The sequence below is a fragment of the Rhinatrema bivittatum genome, chromosome 7 (genome assembly GCF_901001135.1).
Source record: "Rhinatrema bivittatum chromosome 7, aRhiBiv1.1, whole genome shotgun sequence".
In the NCBI taxonomy this organism is placed as follows: Eukaryota; Metazoa; Chordata; class Amphibia; order Gymnophiona; family Rhinatrematidae; genus Rhinatrema; species Rhinatrema bivittatum.
Window position 1 is genome coordinate 1,143,002 of NC_042621.1, and position 25,403 is coordinate 1,168,404.

General features: G+C 49.7%; 2 protein-coding genes across 2 annotated transcripts in view; one reads left to right on the forward strand and one right to left on the reverse strand.

Moving 5' to 3' along the window:
- Positions 1-25,403, reverse strand: part of JPH3 (junctophilin 3) — a 130,118-nt gene that overhangs the window by 41,121 nt on the left and 63,594 nt on the right. Inside the window, exon 2 of the mRNA XM_029608033.1 lies at positions 22,752-23,529. Within this exon, the coding sequence (XP_029463893.1) occupies positions 22,752-23,529 (778 nt within the window). The remainder of the gene's footprint in view (positions 1-22,751; positions 23,530-25,403) is intronic.
- On the forward strand, positions 13,343-16,140 carry LOC115094935 (translation initiation factor IF-2-like). Its single transcript, XM_029608034.1, has 2 exons — positions 13,343-14,221; positions 15,138-16,140. Exons 1-2 carry the CDS (start codon positions 13,369-13,371, stop codon positions 15,713-15,715), a joined length of 1,431 nt encoding a protein of 476 aa, XP_029463894.1. The 5' UTR covers positions 13,343-13,368; the 3' UTR covers positions 15,716-16,140.

A 25,403-nucleotide genomic window follows, 5' to 3' on the forward strand; every position in this document is an offset into this window, starting at 1 on the left:
AATAGAACAACAAAGAGGCTTCCTTCCTTCAAAACCCTATTTATTTATTTATTTATTTTGAAATTTAGATGGTGGCCTTACTTAAATAAGAGGAAATGAACTGGGATCAACAGGATGCTCAGAATGATGGTAGACACTAGACAATATCTATGAGTGCCAGGTGACAGGCCCTATATCCGTGCTCCCATCCCCTGAGCCCTCCAGTCCTAGAGGTGACAGGCTCCGTATCCCTGCTCCCGTCCCCTGATCCCTCCAGTCCTAGAGGTGACAGGCTCTGTATCCCTGCTCCCGTCCCCTGCTCCCTCCAGTCCTAGAGGTGACAGGCTCTGTATCCCTGCTCCCGTCCCCTGATCCCTCCAGTCCTAGAGGTGACAGGCTCTGTATCCCTGCTCCCGTCCCCTGATCCCTCCAGTCCTAGAGGTGACAGGCTCTGTATCCCTGCTCCCGTCCCCTGATCCCTCCAGTCCTAGAGGTGACAGGCTCTGTATCCCTGCTCCCATCCCCTGATCCCTCCAGTCCTAGAGATGACAGGCTCTGTATCCCTGCTCCCGTCCCCTGATCCCTCCAGTCCTAGAGGTGACAGGCTCTGTATCCCTGCTCCCATCCCCTGATCCCTCCAGTCCTAGAGGTGACAGGCTCTGTATCCCTGCTCCCATCCCCTGATCCCTCCAGTCCTAGAGGTGACCGGCTCTGTATCCCTGCTCCCATCCCCTGCTCCCTCCAGTCCTAGAGGTGACAGGCTCTGTATCCCTGCTCCCATCCCCTGATCCCTCCAGTCCTAGAGGTGACAGGCTCTGTATCCCTGCTCCCATCCCCTGATCCCTCCAGTCCTAGAGGTGACATGCCCTGTATCCATGCACCCATCCCCTGATCCCTCCAGTCCTAGAGGTGACAGGCTCTGTATCCCTGCTCCCATCCCCTGATCCCTCCAGTCCTAGAGGTGACAGGCTCTGTATCCCTGCTCCCATCCCCTGATCCCTCCAGTCCTAGAGGTGACAGGCTCTGTATCCCTGCTCCCATCCCCTGATCCCTCCAGTCCTAGAGGTGACAGGCTCTGTATCCCTGCCCCCATCCCCTGATCCCTCCAGTCCTAGAGGTGAGAGGCTCTGTATCCCTGCTCCCATCCCCTGATCCCTCCAGTCCTAGAGGTGACAGGCTCTGTATCCCTGCTCCCATCCCCTGATCCCTCCAGTCCTAGAGGTGACAGGCTCTGTATCCCTGCACCCATCCCCTGATCCCTCCAGTCCTAGAGGTGACAGGCTCTGTATCCCTGCACCCATCCCCTGATCCCTCCAGTCCTAGAGGAGGCTCTGTATCTCTGCACCCATCCCCTGAGCCCTCCAGTCCTAGAGGTGACAGGCTCTGTATCCCTGCACCCGTCCCCTGATCCCTCCAGTCCTAGAGGTGACAGGCTCTGTATCCCTGCTCCCATCCCCTGATCCCTCCAGTCCTAGAGGTGACAGGCCCTGTATCCATGCACCCATCCCCTGATCCCTCCAGTCCTAGAGGTGACAGGCTCTGTATCCCTGCACCCGTCCCCTGATCCCTCCAGTCCTAGAGGTGACAGGCTCTGTATCCCTGCTCCCATCCCCTGATCCCTCCAGTCCTAGAGGTGACAGGCCCTGTATCCATGCACCCATCCCCTGAGCCCTCCAGTCCTAGAGGTGACAGGCTCTGTATCCCTGCACCCATCCCCTGAGCCTTCCAGTCCTAGAGGTGACAGGCTCTGTATCCCTGCTCCCATCCCCTGATCCCTCCCAGTCCTAGAGGTGACAGGCTCTGTATCCCTGCTCCCATCCCCTGCTCCCTCCAGTCCTAGAGGTGACAGGCTCTGTATCCCTGCTCCCATCCCCTGAGCCCTCCAGTCCTAGAGGTGACAGGCTCTGTATCCCTGGCCTCATTCCCTGATCCCTCCAGTCCTAGAGGTGACAGGCTCTGTATCCCTCCACCCATCCCCTGCTCCCTCCAGTCCTAGAGGTGCCAGGCTCTGTATCCCTGCGCCCATCCCCTGATCCCTCCAGTCCTAGAGGTGACGGGCTCTGTATCCCTGCTCCCATCCCCTGATCCCTCCAGTCCTAGAGGTGACCGGCTCTGTATCCCTGCTCCCATCCCCTAATCCCTCCAGTCCTAGAGGTGACAGGCCCTGTATCCATGCACCCATCCCCTGAGCCCTCCAGTCCTAGAGGTGACAGGCTCTGTATCCCTGCACCCATCCCCTGAGCCCTCCAGTCCTAGAGGTGACAGGCTCTGTATCCCTGCACCCATCCCCTGATCCCTCCAGTCCTAGAGGTGACAGGCTCTGTATCCCTGCACCCATCCCCTGATCCCTCCAGTCCTAGAGGTGACAGGCTCTGTATCCCTGCTCCCATCCCCTGATCCCTCCAGTCCTAGAGGTGACGGGCTCTGTATCCCCGCACCCATCCCCTGAGCCCTCCAGTCCTAGAGGTGACAGGCTCTGTATCCCTGCTCCCATCCCCTGAGCCCTCCAGTCCTAGAGGTGACAGGCTCTGTATCCTTGCTCCCATCCCCTGATCCCTCCAGTCCTAGAGGTGACAGGCTCTGTATCCTTGCCCCCATCCCCTAATCCCTCCAGTCCTAGAGGTGACAGGCTCTGTATCCCTGCTCCCATCCCCTGATCCCTCCAGTCCTAGAGGTGACAGGCTCTGTATCCCTGCACCCATCCCCTGAGCCCTCCAGTCCTAGAGGTGACAGGCTCTGTATCCCTGCACCTATCCCCTGAGCCCTCCAGTCCTAGAGGTGACAGGCTCTGTATCCCTGCACCCATCCCCTGAGCCCTCCAGTCCTAGAGGTGACAGGCTCTGTATCCCTGCTCCCATCCCCTGATCCCTCCAGTCCTAGAGGTGACAGGCTCTGTATCCCTGCACCCATCCCCTGATCCCTCCAGTCCTAGAGGTGACAGGCTCTGTATCCCTGCTCCCATCCCCTGATCCCTCCAGTCCTAGAGGTGACAGGCTCTGTATCCCTGCTCCCATCCCCTGATCCCTCCAGTCCTAGAGGTGACAGGCTCTGTATCCCTGCACCCATCCCCTGATCCCTCCAGTCCTAGAGGTGACAGGCTCTGTATCCCTGCTCCCATCCCCTGATCCCTCCAGTCCTAGAGGTGACAGGCTCTGTATCCCTGCACCCATCTCCTGATCCCTCCAGTCCTAGAGGTGACAGGCTCTGTATCCCTGCACCTATCCCTTGATCCCTCCAGTCCTAGAGGTGACAGGCTCTGCATCCCTGCTCCCAACCCCTGATCCCTCCAGTCCTAGAGGTGACAGGCTCTGTATCCCTGCTCCCATCCCCTGATCCCTCCAGTCCTAGAGGTGACAGGCTCTGTATCCCTGCTCCCATCCCCTGATCCCTCCAGTCCTAGAGGTGCCAGGCTCTGTATCCCTGCACCCATCCCCTGATCCCTCCAGTCCTAGAGGTGACAGGCTCTGTATCCCTGCTCCCAACCCCTGATCCCTCCAGTCCTAGAGGTGACAGGCTCTGTATCCCTGCACCTATCCCCTGAGCCCTCCAGTCCTAGAGGTGACAGGCTCTGTATCCCTGCACCCATCCCCTGATCCCTCCAGTCCTAGAGGTGACATGTCGGCTCTGTATCCCTGCACCCAGTTCTTGTATCTCTGTGCTCTTCTTCTGATCCATCTAGTTTTTTGCTGCTTACACTTTTTGTTGCTCAGTTAGTCTGTGGTCCCTCAAAGAAAGTCAGTGTCAGAACTGCTGCCTGCAGACCCCTGACTCCTAGCCCCACATCCCACAACGCTGCCTCCCATGCAGTATGGATTGTTACTTGTCTTGCCTGCAGACTAAATTAGAAGAGCAAAGTGTTCACATCTTTTCTTTTAAATGAAATGTCAGGACTCATTACGAAGAATAAATGAATAAGCTTATTTCCTTCTGCTGAAACAGTTTGTACTGATGAAAAATGCGAAGCTGGATTCTACTTGGACTATCTGTGATCGTTTAACAGTAGCTCAAGCTCTCCTCTTTGTCCCTCAAGATGGGACGTCTTTTTAGGGCGAACAGACAGTGAACATTAGGACATTTCTCATTTCTATTGGGCGAGGAGGAAACGCTGAACTACAAATCCCAGAATGGTTAAGGATGGGAGTGTAAAAAAAAAAAAGTACCAAACTGGATCAAACTGTCCAAGCACTATTAAAGGACTATTGACTATTCCAACAATACGGAGCACACATCTAACTCAAGTAAGAGATTGTGTGTTCTCCACAGTGGATCCAAAGCTTTGGAATTCTCTACCTGAGATGTTACGTCTGATACCAGATAGAAAGGGATTTAAATGTGAACTAAAAATATGGCTATTCAAAAATGCATATAACCTAAATTAAAAAGTTCAGAATGTAAGAGAACTACAATAACAAGAAGGAGCAGAGATTTTCAATTGAAGCATGAGAAATAAAATGTTATGTTTTGGTATGGATGTGAACCCTGGGCCGAGGTGAGAGATGACTCCACCCACAGGGAAGAGCCCCATGGTAGGCGCATTCTCAGTATCTAGGACACTGCTGTAAGACAGACTTTATTATGAAGGAGCAAAAGAGAAAGCATAACCCGAGGAGCGGGGAATGCAATGAAGGTGCAGTTCTGAGCAGAACCCGTGGAGCGGGAAATGCTGTCAAAGTACAGTTCTCGAGCTGAGGGTTATACCCAGGGTGATACTTCAGAAATGACGGTCCGGTAGTGGCCCGCAGAGCGGGGTGCGCCAGACAGTCTTCCCAGTAGAGTAGAAAGTACCTCAGGTATGCAGATCCAGTAGTGGCCCACAGCACGGAGTACGCCAAAGATGACTTGCACGGTGATGATGGTGCTGAGGTAGACTGAGGTTCTGGAGCTCCGAAGATTCTTGAGAATGAAGAACCAATATCCTGCAGTGCAGGGCAGAATGTAGCGAATCCTGCTGGTGAGAATGCGGTAGTGGCCCGAGGCCCGGGGTACGCCGCAGGGAATCCCAGCAAGGCTTGAAGAGAGATGAAGTAGAAGTACTCACAAGGAATGGTTCCAAGAGCTCAGACAGGAAGGCCCGCTAAGGAGCGGATAGCCTATGAACGTGGAAGAGTCCCCGAGGAGCGGGTACTCAGAGCTTTCACCCAAAGAGACAGGAAACAGGAACCAGAACTCCAAGGAGAAGTGGTTCAGCAACGAGAGGACTCCTTGCTAACTCGTCTGAGTGTAGGGCCAGTCAGCTTAAATACTGCAAGGCGGTGACATCATGCGGAGGGGACGCCCCCGAGGTTCCCGCCATGACGTGTACTAAAGATGGCCTGTGCATGCGCGCGCGCTAGGAGACTCCAGGAGCAAGATGGCGGTCGGTATCGCCCACGCTGTCCTGGGGATGCCAGGGAGGTCGGTGTTCGCTGGCGGAGGCCACCATTCTTCCAAGAATTGACGATGTAGCAAGAAAAGAGGTGAGCATGAGAGGTCGCAGCCGTCTGTGACCGACGGGCGCAACATAAACATAATGAGAGACTGAAATCTCAATACAATCTGACTGTTATATGATATTTGGTTAGATTAATTTACTGTACTAACTGCCTAATGTCCCTAGCACCTCCTTTTTGACAGAAGCGGTGGCCAGCATCGGTTCTCGAGCCCGCTGACAGCCACGGGTTCGGAAAACGGACGCCGGCATAACTGAGCATCCTTCTTCCGAGCCGCGGGCCGATTTTATTTTATTTTTGGGGCCTCTGACTTAATATCGCTATGATATTAAGTTGGAGGGTGTACAGAAAAGCAGTTTTTTCTACTTTTCTGTGCAGTTCCCTGGCGCCGACAGAAATTAGCGCCTGCCTTTGGGCAGGCGCTAATTTCTGAAAGTAAAATGTGCGGCTTGGCTGCACATTTTACTTTCTGCATCACGCGGGAATAACTAACAGGGCCATCAACATGCATTTGCATGTTGCGGGCGCCTTTAGTTTCGGGGGGGTTGGCCGTGCGATTTTGACGCGCTATTACCTCTTACAGTACAAGGGGTAAAAATAGCGCATCAAAAACGTGCGGCCAAACTCGGGCTAACAGTGCGCTCCACCCTATCGGCCTGTCTGTGAGCTGGAGAGAATGCTCTCTCTCTCTCTCTCTCTCCAGTTTCAGCATCAACTCAGGAACATAGAAAGAGTCCCAAGTTCACCATAAGAGACAGAGGGTTGGCTCTGCAGCAGCCTGCTGGAGGTGCTATCCATGGGGAATGTGGAATATGATGGCAGATAAGGACCATAAAGCCCATCTAATCTAACAAAGTTATGTCCTTCTACAATGCCGTAGACCCCCAACTGGCCTCGGACTTTCCCTCTAGGGGATCCTCTGTGCTTGTACCAGGCTTTCTTGAACTCTGCTACTGTTTTTGCCTCCATCACCTCTCCTATGAGTCTGTTTCATACATCCACCTTTCTCTCTGAGCAGACATATATCTCCCAGGACTATCAGAGCTTGCTTGCCACAGAGGGACCAGGTGCTGCAGACCGACCCTGTTCCAATCCTTATGGATATCCAGGACTGCCCTATGCCCATCTACTGCCATGCTCTAATAGCTCTGAAGAGTTTGTGAGAACGGGGGTTGCATATGCCTTATGCGTGTACGTACAACTGTACTACATTCAAGCACTGAGAAGCTGGCTGCTTCTGCTGAATCCAGATCCAGGCTTTTGGATCAGGACTGGGCTGTAGGCAAGATCATCCTTAGGGAGTGTGGGCGAATAGGGGCAACCACCCGAGCCTCACACTTTGAGGGCTCTACACTGCCTTGATGGCCGCATGTCTGACACTATAATTTCAGTGTTCCTGGGCTCTGCCCTTGGCTCCACACTCTCCCAAGGTCAGCCCTGTGAACAAAATGACCTGCTGTCTGGGGGTCTGCTGACTAGCTCTTGGCAGGTAAAGCTGTCAGCAGACCCCTTCCATTCCAGACCACGACATGAACATTTTTAATCTTATGCATCTTTAAAAATAATTCCAAGATACCACCCACAGGCACACGTTCAAACGGGAGGGAACGGATTTCTACCTGGATCCAAATCAACAACAACCTGCTCCCATCTCCCCGCTACAGAGCTGAAAAAAGCTCCCGCACATGCTCTGATCTTTTTATCGAGCCTCATTCAGTAGAGGCAACAGATTCCAAATAGGACTGAGTTCACCCTGAACCACAAATCTAATGGAATAAGCCAGGAAATGATCTGGACAGGGTTCGTAATTAGAATTTTATTTACTAATCATTTTTCTCATAGACACGTTGGGGCGGATTTTAAATGCCCTGCGTGCGTAAATCCGGGCGGATTTACGCGCGCAAGGCCCTTGCGCGCCGGCACGCCTATTTTGCATAAGCCACCGGCGCGCGCAGAGCCCCGGGACGTGCCTAAGCCCCGGGGCTTTCTAAAAGGGGCGTGTCAGGGGCGCGTCTAAAATGACGCGGCGTTTCAGGGGCGTGACATGACATTGCGGGGCCGGGGGCGGGGTCGAGGCCTCCGGACCAGCCCCTGGGTTGGGTGATCGCGCGGCAGCAGCCCGCTGGCGCGCGTAGATTTACGTCTGCTTTTAGCAGGCGTAAATCATGAAACAAAGGTAAGGGGGGGGGGTTAGATAGGGCCGGGGGGGTGGGTTAGGTAGGGGAAGGGAGGGGAAGGTGGGGGGAGGGCGAAGGAAAGTTCCCTCCGAGGCCGCTCCGAAATCGGATTGAGACCAGGCCAAGAGTCAGGGAATGTAGCGATCAAAGAGTAGTCAGGGTCTGTAGCAGCAGGCAAAAGACAGGATGGATAAGGAGAAGCAAGACAAGGGCAGATCAGGACAAGACAAAGGGAGGCAGAGAGACAAAGAGCACAGGAAGCAAGATGAGCACAAAAACAATAGCAACACACAGTGTAGGCAAGGCAGGAGACCTCTTGCTGAGGTGCTGGGCTGGAGCGTGGATGGGGTTTAAATACCCATCCATGCTGATGTCACCAGGGAAGTGCCTTTCCCCGCCACAGGGCCTTGATAGGTTGGAGGAGTGCGAGCGCGTGCACCAGGGGAGGTGCAGCGCCACAGGCTCAGTGCATGATGGTGGGGTCCCTGCTGTGACGAGATCCTGGCGCTGTCCTGTGGCCTTGGTGTTGCTCAGGGCAGTTGCGGATGGTCGTGGGGCCTACCTGCGCCTGGCCGGAGTGTTACAGGTGCCACTGGGTCATGTTTCCAATATCCCTTTCTCTTTTTGAAAGTAAGGATCTGTGTTTATCCCATAATATTTTGAAGTCCATGACCATTTTAGTTTCGCCAGTGTTTGGCATATTTCTACCCCAGCCAATCATCCACTACTCTTTCCGTGATAAAAATATTTCCTGACCTTGTTCCCAAGTTTATTCTCATGTAGCTTCTAATGATGAAGCCTAGTTTTATAGCTTCCTTTCTATTGAAAATAGTTTACTTCTTGTGCACTGTTATTGATAGGTATAATTCTCCCCCCATCTATACATGTTCACGTCCTGAAGTCTCATCTCTTATTTATTTATTTATTTAAATTCTTTTAATATACCGATGCTGAAGACAAAAGTCTTATCGTACCGGTTTACAGCAGAACCAGGGGTAACCAATTAATTAGAAGAAAGTTACAATGAACGGGGTGTACAATTCAGGACAATTAAGAGAGAGCAAATAACAAACAATCAATCAACATGAGGTGCTAATTTATATATCTTTTGAAACAGACCCCACACTTCTCCGGATTGCCTTTAGCCTGTCTTTGTCATTTTGGTTGTATGGTCTCCAGAACTGAACACAATATTCTAGGTGATGTGTGTCGATATTACCTCATTCTCTGAAGAAATGCATGCATGCCACCTGCTTCTAAAGCAGGCACTGTGCCTGCTGCACACAAGCACTGCTGTGGGAGCCACTATTCACACCCTTCTGCTCCCTCAAACATCCCTGAGCCTGCTCCAGGCCCTGCTCAGCTAAACAGCTGGAACTGCGTATTGTTCTCCCTGCATTAGAACACACAATACATTTAAATTAAAAAATCACTCGAGGCAATGCAGTTAGTGATGGATATGAATGCTAAGGTGGCAGCTCAGCATAACTGCAGACATTCTGGGATGTGATCGGTGGCTGACGTCAGAGGATGATAACGGCCTCAGCAGCTACTCTCTAGCCCGGGATAGGAGGGGGGCCCAGGCCTGCGCCTTCAGGCTGCACACTACGGGGATGGTGAGTTCAGACTCCGATTCGTGAGACTGCTTCTCTTCTCCTCCCCCGCTGCAGTTCTCTAAACAGGAAATGCAGAGGGGGTGATGGAAAAGCGGGAGAGAAAGGGGTACTTGTGGGTACCCCGAAACCTAAAATTAGTCTTTTGTCCACTCAGTGTCTCCTTCTGCTGCTGGCCAGTCTAGAGTCGCCTTCATTTGCTGCCACCACCGCCAGCTCCAGCACTCTGCCATTATGCCTTCCCTGCCCTGCCACCAGCCTGGCATCAGAGAGGAGCCTTTGCCTCCTCTCCTCCCCACCGTAAGGTTGCCAACTGCCCACAATTTTAAGAGCTGCCTATAAAAATAGCTCCAAAATGGACCTGTCCCACTCAACTGATTCTCCAAGGAGGGTCTCCTTCCAATCCTGTGCTCAGATAATGCTGACTCTGTTACGATGCTGCTCACGGGCCTAGCCGCAAGCAGCCTCTCACCTCTCCGCCAGTTTCCCCGACGCCGTCCCTGCGGCCTGGAGGCCGCCGCCTGTTTTCCATGGCGGTCGGAGCCGCCGCCATTCAGCCTTTGCGGCCCGGAGGCTGCCCACGCCTTCCTCCTGCCCGGCGGGCTGTGCCGCTGTGCTTCTAAGCGGCCCGGAAGCCGCTGACGTCATTCTCTGCTCTGCGCGGGCAGGCCCGCCGCCTCCGGTCTCCTCTTCACGGCCTGGTGGCTGCCGCTGTCGTTCCTCCTGCGCTGGGCAGGGCCGCCGCTGCCGTGCCTCCATGCGGCCTGGAGGCCGCCATCAATGCTGCACCTTCGTGGGTGGGTGCTGCCGACGCTGGGTCCTAGCTTTGCGGCCTAGTGCCGCTCCTGCTTCTCTTCGTAGCATGGCTGCCACTGTCCCTGGTCCTGCCTTCCTTAGGCACGCGGCCGCACCTCTCCTGCTGTCTTAAAGGGCCTCCGTGGGAGTAGCCCTGCGGCCCCTCTTGATGATGTCATCCAGGCATTTCCACTTCAGCCCTATAAAAGGGCCCTTCGCCAGTCTTCCAGCGCCTTCGCAAGGAGCCAGTCCGCTCCTGGACTTCTCATCGTTTCCAGCTTCTTCAAGGCACTCCTTCCTTCATGGGAATTTCCTCGTCGTCTATGTCTTTGGTTCCTGGTCTCTTGTCGGATCCTGGGTCTTCAGATGTCCATGTCTTCAGATGTCCTCACCTTCTGATGTCCCAGATTTCCTCATCTTCAGATATCCATTGTCTTTTGTCTTCAGATGTTCTGCCTCCAGGCGTTCACTCCTTCCAGCTCCTCTCCTTGGAAGCCTTGTCCTCAGATGTCCTGGTTCCGGATTCGAATTCTAGCTGCCTGTCATCCTCTGTTTAGCTTCGAGATGACCTTCTGGTGCATTTTCCACGCCGGGTCTGAAGTTTCATCTTCTTCTGGTTGATATGTCAGGTGCGTTGATCACACTGGGTCACTGAAGCCCTGGTGCAAGTCGGAGGCTGCTTCAAGTGTTGTCCAAATTCCTCTTCATGCTGAGTTTTAACCCTGCTGTCCTCTGTTCACTCATCAAATGTCCTCGTTGATGTTCCTGATGTTCTTCTCTTCATCCTGAGCCTCAGCCTTGCCTTAGCCGTGTCCACTCGCCAATTGTCTTTGCCCGACCAGGTCTCCAAGTACCTTTGTCTTGACCATATCTTCAAGTGTCTTTGTCTTGTTCCAGTCCCATCGCCTGTCCTCAACTTCTGTCCTTCCTGTCGTATTTGCCGTTTCCCTAAAGGGCTATCGAGTGGCCGGAGGGCTACCCCAGAGACCAGCATTGCGTTGTTGGGTCTCTTCTGGTGCGTTCAGGTTTGGCAGAGGTCCGGGCTTTTGGTCCTCAGTCTGTCCGCCCGAGCTTGGACACGTCTTGCCTGCCTCGGCGCTTCCTCGGAGCTCTCTGCAGTTGCGCCATGGTCCAAGGGCACACTAACTTCCCCAGAATTGGGACTGCTCCCTAGCGCTCCGTTTTCGTAACCGGCAGCCGCTGTAGGATCGTGTTAGCAAGAAGGTGCTAGGGGCGCGACCCCCTAATTTCCATATAGCATGGCGCCTCCCTTGCGGGTACCATGCACATATTAACAAAGAAAGAATATGATATAGAAGCACAATTGGTCACCAATCACCCACCTGCTGGCAACAGTTCAGGAGTGCATGCAAGATACCTTTCAATAGATCCCTGCAAAGAGGAAAATTGTTTAACATCCAGGAAAAGGTTCCAGACTGAATGAGATAGGACAAAGCCACCCATGGTAAGAAATGGCCATTCAGCAGCCCTTGCCCTTCTCCTTTTGTCCGATCAAAACAGTAAGAAATTTGAACTCTGCATTGAAAACATGTAATTCTCAGTGCCTAGGAGCTGGAGGGCGACTTGCTGAAGACTGGCTTCCATCTTACACTAGGAGCTTTCCTAGCTCATGCTCAAGTGATTCCCACTGGCCAGTCTCTTCAGCACTATTCCAGACGGCCTCCCCTCATCTGCGGGGAGGGGGGGGGATGGGCGGTGTTCAACTTTTACTTCAAGTGCAGTTGAGGGTGTCGCTTGCAGCAGAACTGAAGGAAGGGCTTTGTTACTCAAACACCAGTTTCCCCAGGCCTAGACAGCTCTGCTGAAAAGCAACAATTAAGCTGCCTGGGCAAACACCATATAATTAGCACGTCCATGTTCTTTCTTGAAACATTCCCTCTGGCTCCTAAGCATGGCTGGCTGAACAGGAACCACCTATCCTTCTGTTTTATGTTTTACTCTTGGAAAATTTACTCGGTCTTCCACTGTTGACTAGTTACTATGTTGGGGGTCCATTGGAGTTACTTAACCTCCCTTTTTTGCTCAAAATGTAAGTTCCATATTCTTTGGGGGCAGGGGCCATGTGCCATGTGATTTGATGGATGCAGTACTCCACAAATAGATAAGAATAAATGCAATGTAATGGGGAAAGTGTCAGCCCAAACTACAGTGCTTTAACCACAGCCCGGGAGTGCAGAGGCGATGGCCAGCTCAGTCGTGGAATGAGCGAGCACCATTGCACTTGTTACTAAATGGCACCAATATGGAGGTAACAGGCCTACCTACCTGCCCAGCAGACCCACACACTTACTGTGAGTCCCACGCCATAGGACCAATATAATAAGCTGTGCATTAAAACGATGCAGTGAAAGTCAGTACGCAGTTTCTTAATGCACAGACTGGAAAAAATGAACTCTCGATGCACTAAGCTAATGTTATGCTAATGCTTCGGGAGTTTCAAAAGTGCGCTGACTGGAAAATGGGTGCACAAACCCGAGTTAAATTGTGCGCATCCTTTCGCATAGACTGAGTGTACATTTTAACTCAGGAGAGTGATTTATGTGCAGAAAACCTGATTTATGCACAAATCCCATGTACAGGACCCCCCTGCACCATGAACTCCAGGTTCAGCCCCATAGACTAACACTGGCCCCAGGACCTTTATTCCACCTGACCAGGAGTTAAGGAGGATTAAGCCTATACACCCCTCTGCACTGGGGGTAATTAGCTTTGTAAAATGCACAGTTTTACCTGCAGAGTTTTTCTGCACAAAATTCCTTGCTGCTTTGAGAATGAAGTGCAAAAAATGTGCAGACAATTCTGAGTAAAACCATGAGGATAACCGTAAAATAAAAAATTCCGAGGACAAGGCCCAGGTTTCAGTGCATAATGTTCCCGGTGGCACGATGCAACCATTAATTTAGCTGCTATAGCGGCTTCGCGCACCCGCGCGAGAACAAGAAAGCAGGTGACAGCCCTTCGGCCGCGCCCCTTCTCCCAGCGCACACGCACTACACACGCGAGGGGGAGGATACGGGGGCGTGGCGGGGAGGCGGAGGGGCGGGGCTGAGGAGGAGTTCGGAGAGGGGCGGGCCGGGGGAGGAGTTGGCTGTGAAGGCGCAGAGGGGGCGGGGCTGAGGAGGAGTTCGGAGAGGGGCGGGCCGGGGGAGGAGTTGGCTGTGAAGGCGCAGAGGGAGCGGGGCCGGGGGAGGAGTTGGCTGTGAAGGCGCAGAGGGGGCGGGGCTGAGGAGGAGTTCGGAGAGGGGCGGGCCGGGGGAGGAGTTGGCTGTGAAGGCGCAGAGGGGGGCGGGACAGGAAGTCCTTCTTTCTCTTCCGTTTTGCGCTTTTTTTTTCTCTGACCGTTCGAGCGGCGCCATGTCTGGCTTCCGCGCGGGCTGTGTGGAGAATTTTATCCGGGGGCCCAATGCGGGCTGGCCGACCCCGGGCGCTTTCCGACGCATGTCGGGGCCGAACGCGGACTGGCCGGGCCCGGCCCCCTTCCGACGGATGCCGGGGCCGAACGCGAACTGGTCGGGCCCGGCCCCCTTCCGACGGATGCCGGGGCCGAACGCGGACTGGCCGGGCCCGGCCCCCTTCCGACGGATGCCGGGGCCCGGCCCAGGCCAGGGGCCAGGTGCGGTCCCCGGCCCAGCCCCCTTCCGACGGACGCCGGAGACGATGGGCTGGGCTGGCGGGGACATGGGCCCCAGGGGACGCATGCGGGAGGGGAACTGGCGAGCGCCGGGGATCCCGCAGCAGTGCAACTTCGAAGGCCGAGGAGGGGCGGCCTTAGCCCGCCGGCCGAGCGAGGGGGCCCCGGGGCTTACGGCTCCCGCCTGCTGGGACTCAACCTGGCAGGGCGAGGGAGGGTGGTGGGAGAACCCCGCTGCCGGCACGGGGAGGCTTCCGGAGACCCCCGGCGGCGCGACCCAGCGGCAGCCGGAGAGATCGGCTGCCGCTGGCTTGGTGCCGCTGGGGGAACGCTTCGCCGTCTCGGAGCAGGACCTCGAGCGCCTCTTCGGCCTCGTTCGCCGGGAGGCGCAGCGGAGAGGCGCCCCCTGGGTGGCGGGGCTGAGCAGGGCGGTGGAGGAGATCTCGCAGGCTGCGGATTCGGCGGCGACGGGGTCCTGGCAGGCGGCTTCGCCCCTGCACGGAGAGTGCCAGTACGAGGAGCGGCCGGCGGCTGATGCGACGGCGGGACCCGCGCCGGAGCAGGCGGCCTCGGAGGGTGAGCGTCCAGGGCAGGGTCACGAGTCTCGTTCCTTCGGGGTCTCCTGTGAAGAAACCGGGCACAGGTTTATGTTTTTATTTCACTCTCCCGCGTTGGAGCCAAATCCGGAGTGGGAGGAGATGTCTGCGGAGCCGGTGGAGAAAATGACGGTGTCTACGAATGGAATTGGATCGCCCCAGCCCATGCGCTGCTTAAGGATGACCCCCGACCTAGTCCTGCCTCTTCATGTTAGGCAGATGTGATACTAGGGTTGGATGAGTACTGCAAGGGTTGGTTGCGGCTCATGTGTGCCCAGAGAAAGGAGGACAAAAAGTACTTGGTCTGGGGTGGTGACATTTGTGGTTGAGGCGACCCACAGATTTCAAGAGGGTGGATTCCGAACTTGGGTTTTTAGGCATCTTCTCACAGACCCATGCACCATCAGTTTTGTAAGAAATGCTGGTGTTACAGTAATGCTGCAAACACTGATCAAGACATGTAAATTTAAGCTACACTTGGGGAGCCAGTCAGTTGGCCCCAAAATAGGGAGGCCACGAGTTCCCTGCAGTCTTAAGTGATCCTGGTATTCTGGAAAAGGCCTCAAAGGTGGTGAGGATGGAGAGCTGGCTACCTGGTTTTCCATATCCCTCAAGGGGAAGAAGGCAACACTTTGTTTGGTCTTTAAGACCTAAGGGCTGCAAGCATTACCTGATGGGAAGGGATTTGAGAAGCTTGGTAGTGGGCCTGGATGAGAGAAGTTTTGGGAAATCATTCCTTTTTATTGGAGCTGTTACAAATGCATCCTTGCAGGAGCAAGGATGTTTCAGATAATTGGGTGGTGGAAGTCAACAGCATAGGCTTCCTATGTATGTGTTGACTAGGAGGACCAATATCAGGCTCACATTCTTAACCTTTTATTCTAATAATCTTACAGGTGTAGTTGAGCAGATCCGGAGAGTGTGGATAGCTGGTCATTCCTCTGTCACCTGGGCAAGCAGGAGAGCATGCAGTAGCCCATATGGGCAGCATCTTGGCCTAGCAGCAAATGGAGTAGAGGTGCTCTGGATGGACAAACAAGGGTTGCATTCCGATGAGTTGATTCCAGCCCTGTTGCGGCAGGCTGAGGTCCAGCCTTGGCCCGATGCTTTAGTGATACACTTGGGAAGCAATGACTTTGAACAGATTCCTGGTATTCGGCTGATTAAATGTATGAAGAAGGACTTTATCTTTATAAACTCAGTTTATCCCAATACAAAAATTATCTGGTCGGATATTATTCCTAATAGACGACGGAGGCATGAAAAGTGTTTGGATAGGAGCAGAAGGAAAGTCAACAAGCAAATAAGTGACTTTGTCAGAAGCCTTGGTGGCATACAGATCCGGCATGAGTTTTTCTCAGCTGAATGTGCCAGCCTTTATAACGATGATGGAATTCAGTTGTCTGATATTGGGAATGACCTGTTCAATATGATGATACAAGGGGCAATTAAATCAGCATTTGGAATTGTGTAAACAGCTGCAGTTTCTTATGGGGGTTATGGGGCAAGTGAGAGCCACTGCCCCATGATACTGGTAGGCTACCTGAGCCAGTAGCCATTAGTGTTCAGAGTTAACTGGACCTTGCTGTGTAGCACTGGTACCTGGAGGGCATGGACCCAGTCAGGTGGCATGGCATAAGGAGAATGGCAGTGGGGGTCACATCAGTTGCTGGCTGGCAGGAGGGCTGAGGGCGTGGCTGTGAAGTGATCCCCAGGATGCTGCCAAGTGGCCATGGTGCGGGCTGGGACAAAGGCCGTACCAGAATGGGAGATGGGTCTGTTTAGCCTAGCTAGTTCTAGGGCGGGTCCAGAGATGAAGCAAATGGCTAGACTGGCTCGGGTTATGCTGAATTTGTAAACTGATATTTTTTTAATAAAGCTATGCCTCTATTATCTCATTATGGAGTCTGGTTTATTGGAGCAGGGGTCAAATTTGGTTGCTAGGTGAGAGAGGTTGCTGTGTCTGCCAGAATTGACTTCTCATTTTCCAGGTTTACAAAGTAGTTCACATTTCCTGATAGGTATGCAGCGAGGTCATTCTTTAAGATTTAGTCATATAGTTAACCGTCACGTCTAAGGCTGGTTAATACTGATTTTTGTTTTATTCTTTGCCTCTGCTATGAAGCTCGCAATAAGAACTTAGTAATACATTTGAGGAAGGTCAGGCATTTTCTTGTTTAGTGTATGTAGCTGAAGTAAGGGCCATATTTGAATTTTATTGCTACAGGTTTCTTTATTAAAGTAATTGTAGATGAGATTGTTTTATTGCAAGTGTTTTGCACTTTCCCCACATCTTTTATGTCAAGTGTTTAATCTGTATAATAAATGAAAAGTATTTATGGGTGCTAAGACAGCCAGTATTTAATCTATCTGAATTATTTAGTTGAAAAGATTGTGAACTAACTGAATTGGATGATTAGGATTTTTTTCATTCAATAAAGTCCTAATTGGTGTGTGTTTGCTACATTGAACTTTTGAACAGCACTTTTTGTTTTAATTTTGTTTAAAATGTTATAGATTTTGGTGAGGTGATGGGGGTTTTTTTGTGCAGATTCAAGGTAAGAGTGTCTCCCCCCCCCCCCCCCCCCCCGCTCTCAATTTGCAACTATTTCTGTAGTTAGGGGCCGAACGCACTGTATAACCCGCACTCCAACGCGGGTTAAATAGGCGCTAATCCACCCCCTAATACTAAGTTGACTTAGAAAATAGCCATTGCTAGTAATAGCAATGGTAACATGGAATAGACTTAGTGTTTGGGTACTTGCCAGGTTCGTATGGCCTGGATTGGCCACTGTTGGAAACAGGATGCTGGGCTTGATGGACCCTTGGTCTCACCCAGAATGGCGCATGTTATCTTATAATAGGGGGATTAGCGCATATTTAACACGTGTCGGATGTGGAGTGAATGTAATAGCACTCATCACAGGCAAATGCTTGTGAATGAGCCTATTACTCATTCACTCCGCATGCAAAAATATAAATGTGTCTCAGACACATATTTATCATTCAGCTATTAATGCCTGCCTGGTGCAGGCGTTAATAGCTGAGCGCAGGTAAAAAGTACACAAAAGCAGAAAAAACTGCTTTTGTGTACTTTTTAAGTAAAAAAAAAAAAAATCAAAACTCCGCAGACCGCTGAGTTATGAAGACAGATGCCAAGTTTACCGGTGTCTGTCTTCATAACCGGTAGCCGCGGCGGTGTCGCGTTAGCAAGGAGGCGCTAAGGTTGGCAAGCAACCCTAGTGCCACCTTACTAGCATCACCCCCTAATTTGTCTACTGCATGGTGCCCCCTTGCGGGCGCCATGCCTACATTAAAGCGGGCACTGAAAAGTCAGCGCCTGCTTTCTGCGAAAAATATTGCATCGGCCCCTCAGAAAATAGGGCTTTTAAATGTTGCCTTCAATGAAATGTTTTCATTTCTTCTTTGCAGGTTATTCAGAGATGTTGTGCATGGTCTTCTGACCTCATTGGTCCCATCTTTGTATGTGGAAGGCTTAAGGACAAACATACATATTTTGGGTTTCATAAGCAGTTAATGCTGCAGGAGCCTTCAGGAGTTGTCAAATAGTGAATTAACTAGGATCAGATAAATGCTTAATGGCTAAAGATGTTATGTATTGAAAAGGGAAGGTGTGAGATACATAAGGTGAAAAACTGGCTATACACGTTCAGAAGCCAAGAATTTTGTTCTGCCATTTGTTTGACTTGGATTTTTTTGCTGGTTTTCTTGAGATTCTTTTTCTTTGCTATCCCTTTCCCTCCATCTTCTTTCCAGCTCCTCTCTCCAGGTGTATACTTCTCAATCTTCCAGTCCCCCTAATCTTCCATAATCCAGCAATAGGTCCTCACCAGTAGCAGGCCCTTCATGACTTCTGCCCTTGGCCAAGGACTCCTCAGTAGGAGCAGCTGTTCTGATTCCTCCAGTCTGGGGCCTGTCACTGACTTCCATGCAGCTCCAAATTTTAAGAAACCTGGTGCCTGTGATTTTTTTTTCTTCCCAGCCCTTCTTCACTATTGGGCTATTGAAGAATCAGTGTTTTCCTTTCCATTTTTTTTTTTTGCTCCTGTTGCTTCCTTTGAACAGTAAAGGCAGACCAATGAGATCAGGCCAATTATCTTCAGATATTTTGCCATTTACACTGCTTAATTTTACAGAGGCCATAGCAATGCTAAAAATCTGTAAAAATCAAGCAGCAGCTAAGGTCAGCCGAACAGAATGTAGTTACCACTTAGTATATAAAGAATGACGGCAAGAAATGTTTAACAAAGTATTTGCTTTTTAAATGTTCCTGTCCTCCCTTCACCAGTTTGTGCTTCATGTTGCCTTGATAGTCCCATTGCATCAAATCTCAATTTGGTATTGAAACATTCTGAAAGTTACATGGCAAAAATTCATCCTATAATCAAATGCTTGGAACTTAAATTCTTGTAGAATTTATTCAGCTGCTCCTCAAAGCCCCTCACAGGACAGTGGCAAAAATGATGTCACCGGTTCTTTCTTATACTACAAATATTTGGGCTGGCTCAGGGATATTTGACTGTACTTTTGAGGGACTCCTGTGTTTGGTGATTTTCTTCAGAATGAAAGCCACAATGCAGAGAGACCACCACACCCTTCAGTGCAGACCCTAAGGGATGTTTTAGCAAGTAAACATTTGCCGGGAAATGGTTCTGAATCAGACTTGCAGGACAATTGGCAGGGGAAGGGCTTTGCCACTTCTGTGGGCATGATCAGTTGGGTACATTTGGCATTTAGATTTTTTTTTTAATTCCGCTTTTTGCACATTTTTCAGCACTTCAAAGTGGAAACAGGGCACTCAGTGTCATTGTCTGTATAACATAGTGTAACGCCAATCAAGTAACCCTGTACACAAGTCAAAACATTCCCATCAGGGATGGACAGAAGCAAAGCCATCATTTAAAAATACTGAAATAGATGTTATCCTTCGCATTGGCAAATGTGGCATATTTAGCCACTTAGGCTATAATGTATATAAAAAAAATATATAAAAAGGGCATTCCTGGGAGGGGGCTATCTAACAGGCAAATATTGGGTATATCTGGCTAGGTTAGCCAAATAACTTTAGCCTTCTGGCTAAGCAGCACTGTCATAAAGAATCAAAAGCAAACAAGGGCCAAAGACCCAATTCTCTCCCCCCCCCCTTCCCCCCAAAAATATCTTATGAAGGCCCTGTTGGGCTGTGCCCTCCTTATCCCTCAAACTTTAAATGGTGCAGGCACCCTGTTCCAGAGTTTTATAAGCTGAAGCAGCAGCCTACCTGTGCCCTTCCCCCGACCCTCCCAATACCTTTTATTGCTGGGAGCAAGGGACCATCTGCCCCATCCCCTGTGCTGCTGTAAGAGGCAATGCTGAAAGCATAAGCTTACTCTTCCAGTGCTGCCTCTAGCTCCCCTTCTCTTATGGCTGGGGGGAGGAGTGAAGTCTCCCTTATAAATCTGTTTAGCTGCTCAAATGTTGCCTATATGCAAATGCTCACTGGGCATTTAGAAGAGCCTTAAAATATCAAGGAGGTGGTAACATTTAAGGAAATCCTTTTGTCTGTATTTGAGGAAATAGTCTAGGCTGGGAGATGCTTTCCTAATACTGAATGTGCTCTTGCTGGGGCAGTCATTTAGCAGCAGGCTTGTGGGGTTGATTTCTTGACACTAGGAGACAAGTTAGAGGAGAAGGATAGGGATTTCCAGATAGTTCCAGGTTACAAGTGAGGCCTGGTTTTTCTCTGCTTGAAGGGATTTGAAATGCTGCTTCAAATTTTCTTAGGGAAATTGGAGCTACATAAAAATCCCCCCAGAGTAAAAACTGACTGGCTCTGTGTGCCCTTGCTGATGTAGATCGGTCTGAAGAAGGAACTGTTGGCTCTTCATTAGTAAATCCACATGAAAGTAATCTTTTTAACCAATGCCCTGGCCTACACTTCTAGGATGGAAAGACTAAACAAAGCGACAGGAGGAAAAGCTGATATCAATTGTAAGCTTGACAAACACATTTGTAATAAAAACAAGGCACAGTAATTGGTGACATCTGTTGTGGGCTTTCAGTGTTGCAGTCATTAAGATCATAGCTATTAGAAAATGTAGTCTATGTGGTTTATCTCAGGGCGGTGTGGCAATTTTTCTTTGTACAGATAATATCCTCTGTCTCACACTTGCGCCCAGCCACTAGCGCTTTCTTCTCCAGTAATGCATGCACAATTATTTCCAGATGCTTCTACACTGCCCCTGCTGATTTTTCTTACACAAGAGTATAGTCCCCTTGAATTTGTAGAAGAATCAAAAAAACCTGTAGGCAAGACCTTTTTATGTGACTACCTTAGGAGTGCTATTTGTCCTTTAACAGGTCAATAAAGAAAAGCACAGTCATACTGCACTGTGTGTAAATGTGCTTTCTTCACTGAGCTGATGAGCAGTTTTGGAAAGGTGGGCATAAATGTTAGTCCAATAAAAAAGGACTGCCTATAACTTTTTTTTTTGTTGACCTTATTTCTTTATATGGTGCCTTGCAAAAATCTTTACATCCTTCTACATTTTTCACATTCTGCAATCTAAAAAGTAGAAATCAGAATGCATTAAAGCAGTTTTTCACTAATCTACATGTTCTGTACACTTTCAATTTGAAAGAACTGTATATATTGAAGTCCAAAAAGACCAAAACCTCTTACAACAATTAACTAGAAGCTACTTAGCAGAATTTGACCTTCATAATAGGCATCCTCATTTGGTACAATGACCTTGTTACTCTGCCTTATTTAATCGGTCAATAATCGACTTCATATATTTTTTTGTAATTTTTCATGTAAATGCAGATACCACCAATTTCCCAATGTGATTAAACATTAAAACTTAGCTTCAATCTGAACGCCATTAAATTGTGTTGCTTGATGTCGCATGTCATGACACCTACATGCTAGATGCATCGTGCTATATACCAACCAGACTCACCTTCACAACCATCCTATTACAGACAACTAACGCACACCTCTTCCAATTACTATTTCCAAACCTTCCTCCTTTTTCTATATTCTAACTTCTCCAATGAAATTTCACTGGGTATCAGCTAGTTATAGACATTCTAAAAGTAATCAATTTTTAAAAAAAATTCTTCATGCCCTTTGTTGTAATAAACCTAAACGTTTCTTGTGCTGGATAAGTGCTTCAGTGTTTAGCTGTTGAGCACAATGTAAAATTTGAAAGTACAAGTATTTTCATTTCAACAGATGTGATAAATGATAATTTTGGTGCTGTATAACAGGGGTGGGCTATTCCAGTCCCCGAGGGCCACAAACCAGATGGTTTTTCAGCATGTTCCTAATGAGTATGCATGAAAAATATGCATGCAACTGAGGCAGCATGTAAATCTCTCTCGTGCATATTCATTAGGCATATCCTGAAAACCTGACGGGTTTGCAGCCCTTGAGGACTGGAATTTCCCACCCCTGCTCTATATGATTCTATGTGTAAATCATTGCAGGCAAAAGATTGCAGATTACTGCTAAGTGCCCCAAAGTTACTGATAACCATTCTAAACACTTTTAATAAGTGGTATTGAGCAAAGATTACAAAACATCATTTGAAGTGGAAAGTAAAAAGATTGACTGGTTGCACCTTTCTGTTTACTTAGTTTGCATATGCAGAGGCACGTGCTTGCTTCCATGTTTCTTAGTAGTGTAATTTACAGTCCAACATTAAATGAGCTATTTTGACCAGAGTGTGTGTAATTTTTTATCTGTTTATGCAAGTATATATTTTCATTATACATAATTTCCCTTATCGGGCACTTCCTATTCACATATTTAAAAAGATAGTGTTTGACAGAAGTGGGAAGCTCTTGAACTCAGATTCCTCACAGCATAGTGAGGACAAAGCAGGATGATTGGTATACAGCAAGGGCAATGATAATAAAGAGCCTGTAGCTTTGGACCTGGCCTAATTTGGGAAAACTGAGTTGAAAGCAGAATGGTTGAAGACTTGATTTTGGGTTAAATGGGACTGGGGCAGTTGGCAAAAGTTTGGATGATCACTTGGAAAGCAGAGTGAGTTGGATGCATAAGAAGGAAGCTGAAGGTGGGTTAGATGTATATGAGGGAGACTGAAAAGATAGTAGATGTTTACAAGGGGCTGAGAATGAATGGGTCACTAGGAATATTGGATGTGGATTGACGAGCTGAGCGTGGAGTGAGGCCAATGGGAGGTGGATGTGTATTAATGAGGCTGAAGGTGGAATGTGCAACTAGGAGTTTGGATGAGCATTTTGGGGAGCATATTAACTCCATTGTGCCTTTTCTAACTGAAATCACTGCAACTAGTCACAAAGCCTTGTTACTTTCCCAACATTCCTTTGATAGGCTAAGACTGCAGTTTTACCCCTATTGCTAAGATGGGGGAAAAAACCTGCAGCAGATGCTATTTACAACAGTATTCAGCATGTGTTCCTACTTCTCTGAAGCTTCCACCCTCCCCCGAGTAAACGCTGTTCTATGCCACCCTTACCTGGAAGCTGCGATTTCGGCTTTCTGCTTGGCAATGTTGGCCGCCCTCTCTGCTGCCTCTACAGACCGGTCCACCTTCTCCCGGATCTTGCTAGCCCTGAGCGGGATCAAATTCTTTCTTTTCCCGCTCACCAAAATGTTTTGTTTGTATTTCCCTTCTTCCTTGGTGCCATCTGGAAAGGTCATGCACCCATAGCCATGCCGTTTGTTGTTTGCCCACTCCCCCTCATACTTCAGCCCATCAGACCGCTGGCTCACGCCGGAGCCGGACCGCTTGTCGTTCTTCCATTCCCCCAAGTAAATCTCGGTGGTAGTGGCGTCGATGTCATCCTCAATGACTGAGAGCTCCCCCTCGCCCTCCCCCAGGCTGATGGTGGAGTTGATGTCACTAGCGGTGGAGCTTACTGTGCTCATGCCAGCCTCACTTCGGAAGGAGCTCTGCTTGCTCCGCTGACTTGCCAGCGAACTCTTGGACTCAGACTTCCGCAGTTTGAGTCCGCTTAGCAGGGAGCGACGGAAAATCCCTTTCTTTTTGCTCTTAAGGATCTCAGCGTCACTGTGGGCCATGAGCACAAAACCCCCCCTTATCACAGCAGGGCTTCCCACCACAGCAGACGAGGCATCGGGGTGGAGTGCGGTGCCATTGGTGTGTTCGCTGCGCAAGGAATTAATTGATGTCCTCAGAGGAGACCTAATAACTGCGGCCATTCCATAAGGGACACTCTGGCGCACTCCATAGCCCTGGCGAATGCCACCCGACCACTGGCCCTGGTATGTACCTGTAGAAAAACAAAAGAATGAGAGGCAGCAGAAGGTAGTAAAGAGCATGGCCAATACTTTCTAGTAAGAAACTGCTACAAAATTATAGGACAACCAGTTAAATATATTAAACAGCACCAGCTGAATGGGCTATGTTGATCTTTATCTGTTGTCCTTTACTATATTGTTATGTAGCTGCTTATGCCCAGACCATGGATGGACACATCTTATTAACCTGCTGCATGGTATTCTTTCTTCTGGAACATTATATTCAGTGGTTAGAGCAGTGGGTTATAAACCAGGGAGCCCACAGTTCAAATCCCACTGCTGTTTGTCACCTTGGGCAAGTCCCTGCATCTTTCATTACCTCAGGTACAAACATAGTACCTGATTCATTAAGGGATTTTCCAATAGACACAAAATGGGAGAAAAATCTTAATGAATCTAACTCTTAGATTGTAAGCCTTTTGGGGATAGGGAAATACCCACAATACTTGCATGTAATTCACTTTGAAGTGTCAAAAAGCAGAATATAAATTAAATAACCCAGGTAGCAGAATTGCCTGCTCTTACACATAGGTCAGAGGGATCCTTTTTAAGGTCAGGTTTTATACAAGAAGCTGTCTCTACCAAAACAATAACTATCCTTCCCCAGCTGACCTTTGTTGTATGTAACCTTTAATAAGGTATTTTTAATGGCACCCACAGAAGAGCCCCATACATGTGGACAGCTGTAGGAAGTCATGAAATTGAACTTGAAGTCTGTAAGTAAGACCGGATTTTTAGCCAACTTTCTGGATAGATCACTTCATCTATGTGTATGTTGGAGTTCCACTTGACACAGACATTTTTGAGGGCATGTCAAAGGACTTAATCACAGATACTTTTTCTAGTTTTGTTTTTATCCTATCCGTGCCAAATTTTACATGTTGGGGGGGGGGGGGGGGGTGTGTTTATAAGGATCATGGTTATTTTTTGCAGGATCTACATAACCCCTTTCCCTCCATTGGTGTGTTTGCCTCTGGAAGCCCAGCTTCCAGAGGCCCCGCAAGGTTTGCAGTAGAGGAGGACCGGAAGGCTCATCTGCATACTGCTCCCAGCATCCCCCGGGAGAGGAGTCCAGAGGTCACCGCGAGCGATCCAGGGATTGACTTCCACAGCCCAGCTTCCAGAGGCCCCGCAAGGTTTGCAGTAGAGGAGGACCGGAAGGCTCATCTGCATACTGCTCCCAGCATCCCCCGGGAGAGGAGTCCAGAGGTCACCGCGAGCGATCCAGGGCTTGACTTCCACAGCCCAGCTTCCAGAGGCCCCGCAAGGTTTGCAGTAGAGGAGGACCGGAAGGCTCATCTGCATACTGCTCCCAGCATCCCCCGGGAGAGGAGTCCAGAGGTCACCGCGAGCGATCCAGGGATTGACTTCCACAGCCCCAGCCTCCAGAGGCCCCGCAAGGTTTGTAGTAGAGGAGGACCAGAAGCGCACTCCTGACGGCGCGTGAATCTCAAATCCCTCTTTTGAATGAGTGAAGATTAATTCAACCGTGGTTTAAGAGGATTGGTAAGTATAGTTTTCAGAAATCTTTGGGTTTATAAAAGTTTGGTGAACAGTGAAATTAAGGGATATATTCTTTAGAGTTTTTGTGTGTCTGAAGTAATAAGCAAGCCAGAGATAGTTAATTCTAATGTCTGTCTTTCCCACCCACTCAACCTCTGATTTTTAGGCACAAGACACTTTCTCATTAAAAATCAATCAGGGTCTTATCTAAAACATAATATTGTACAAGCCCTTATTGAAAGTTTAATTATCCCCTTGTAGGACACTAGCTGATTAATTACTAAATTCACCTGTAAATTTAAAGTACTCTCATTCCAACTCCCTTATTATCCTAAACTTAACT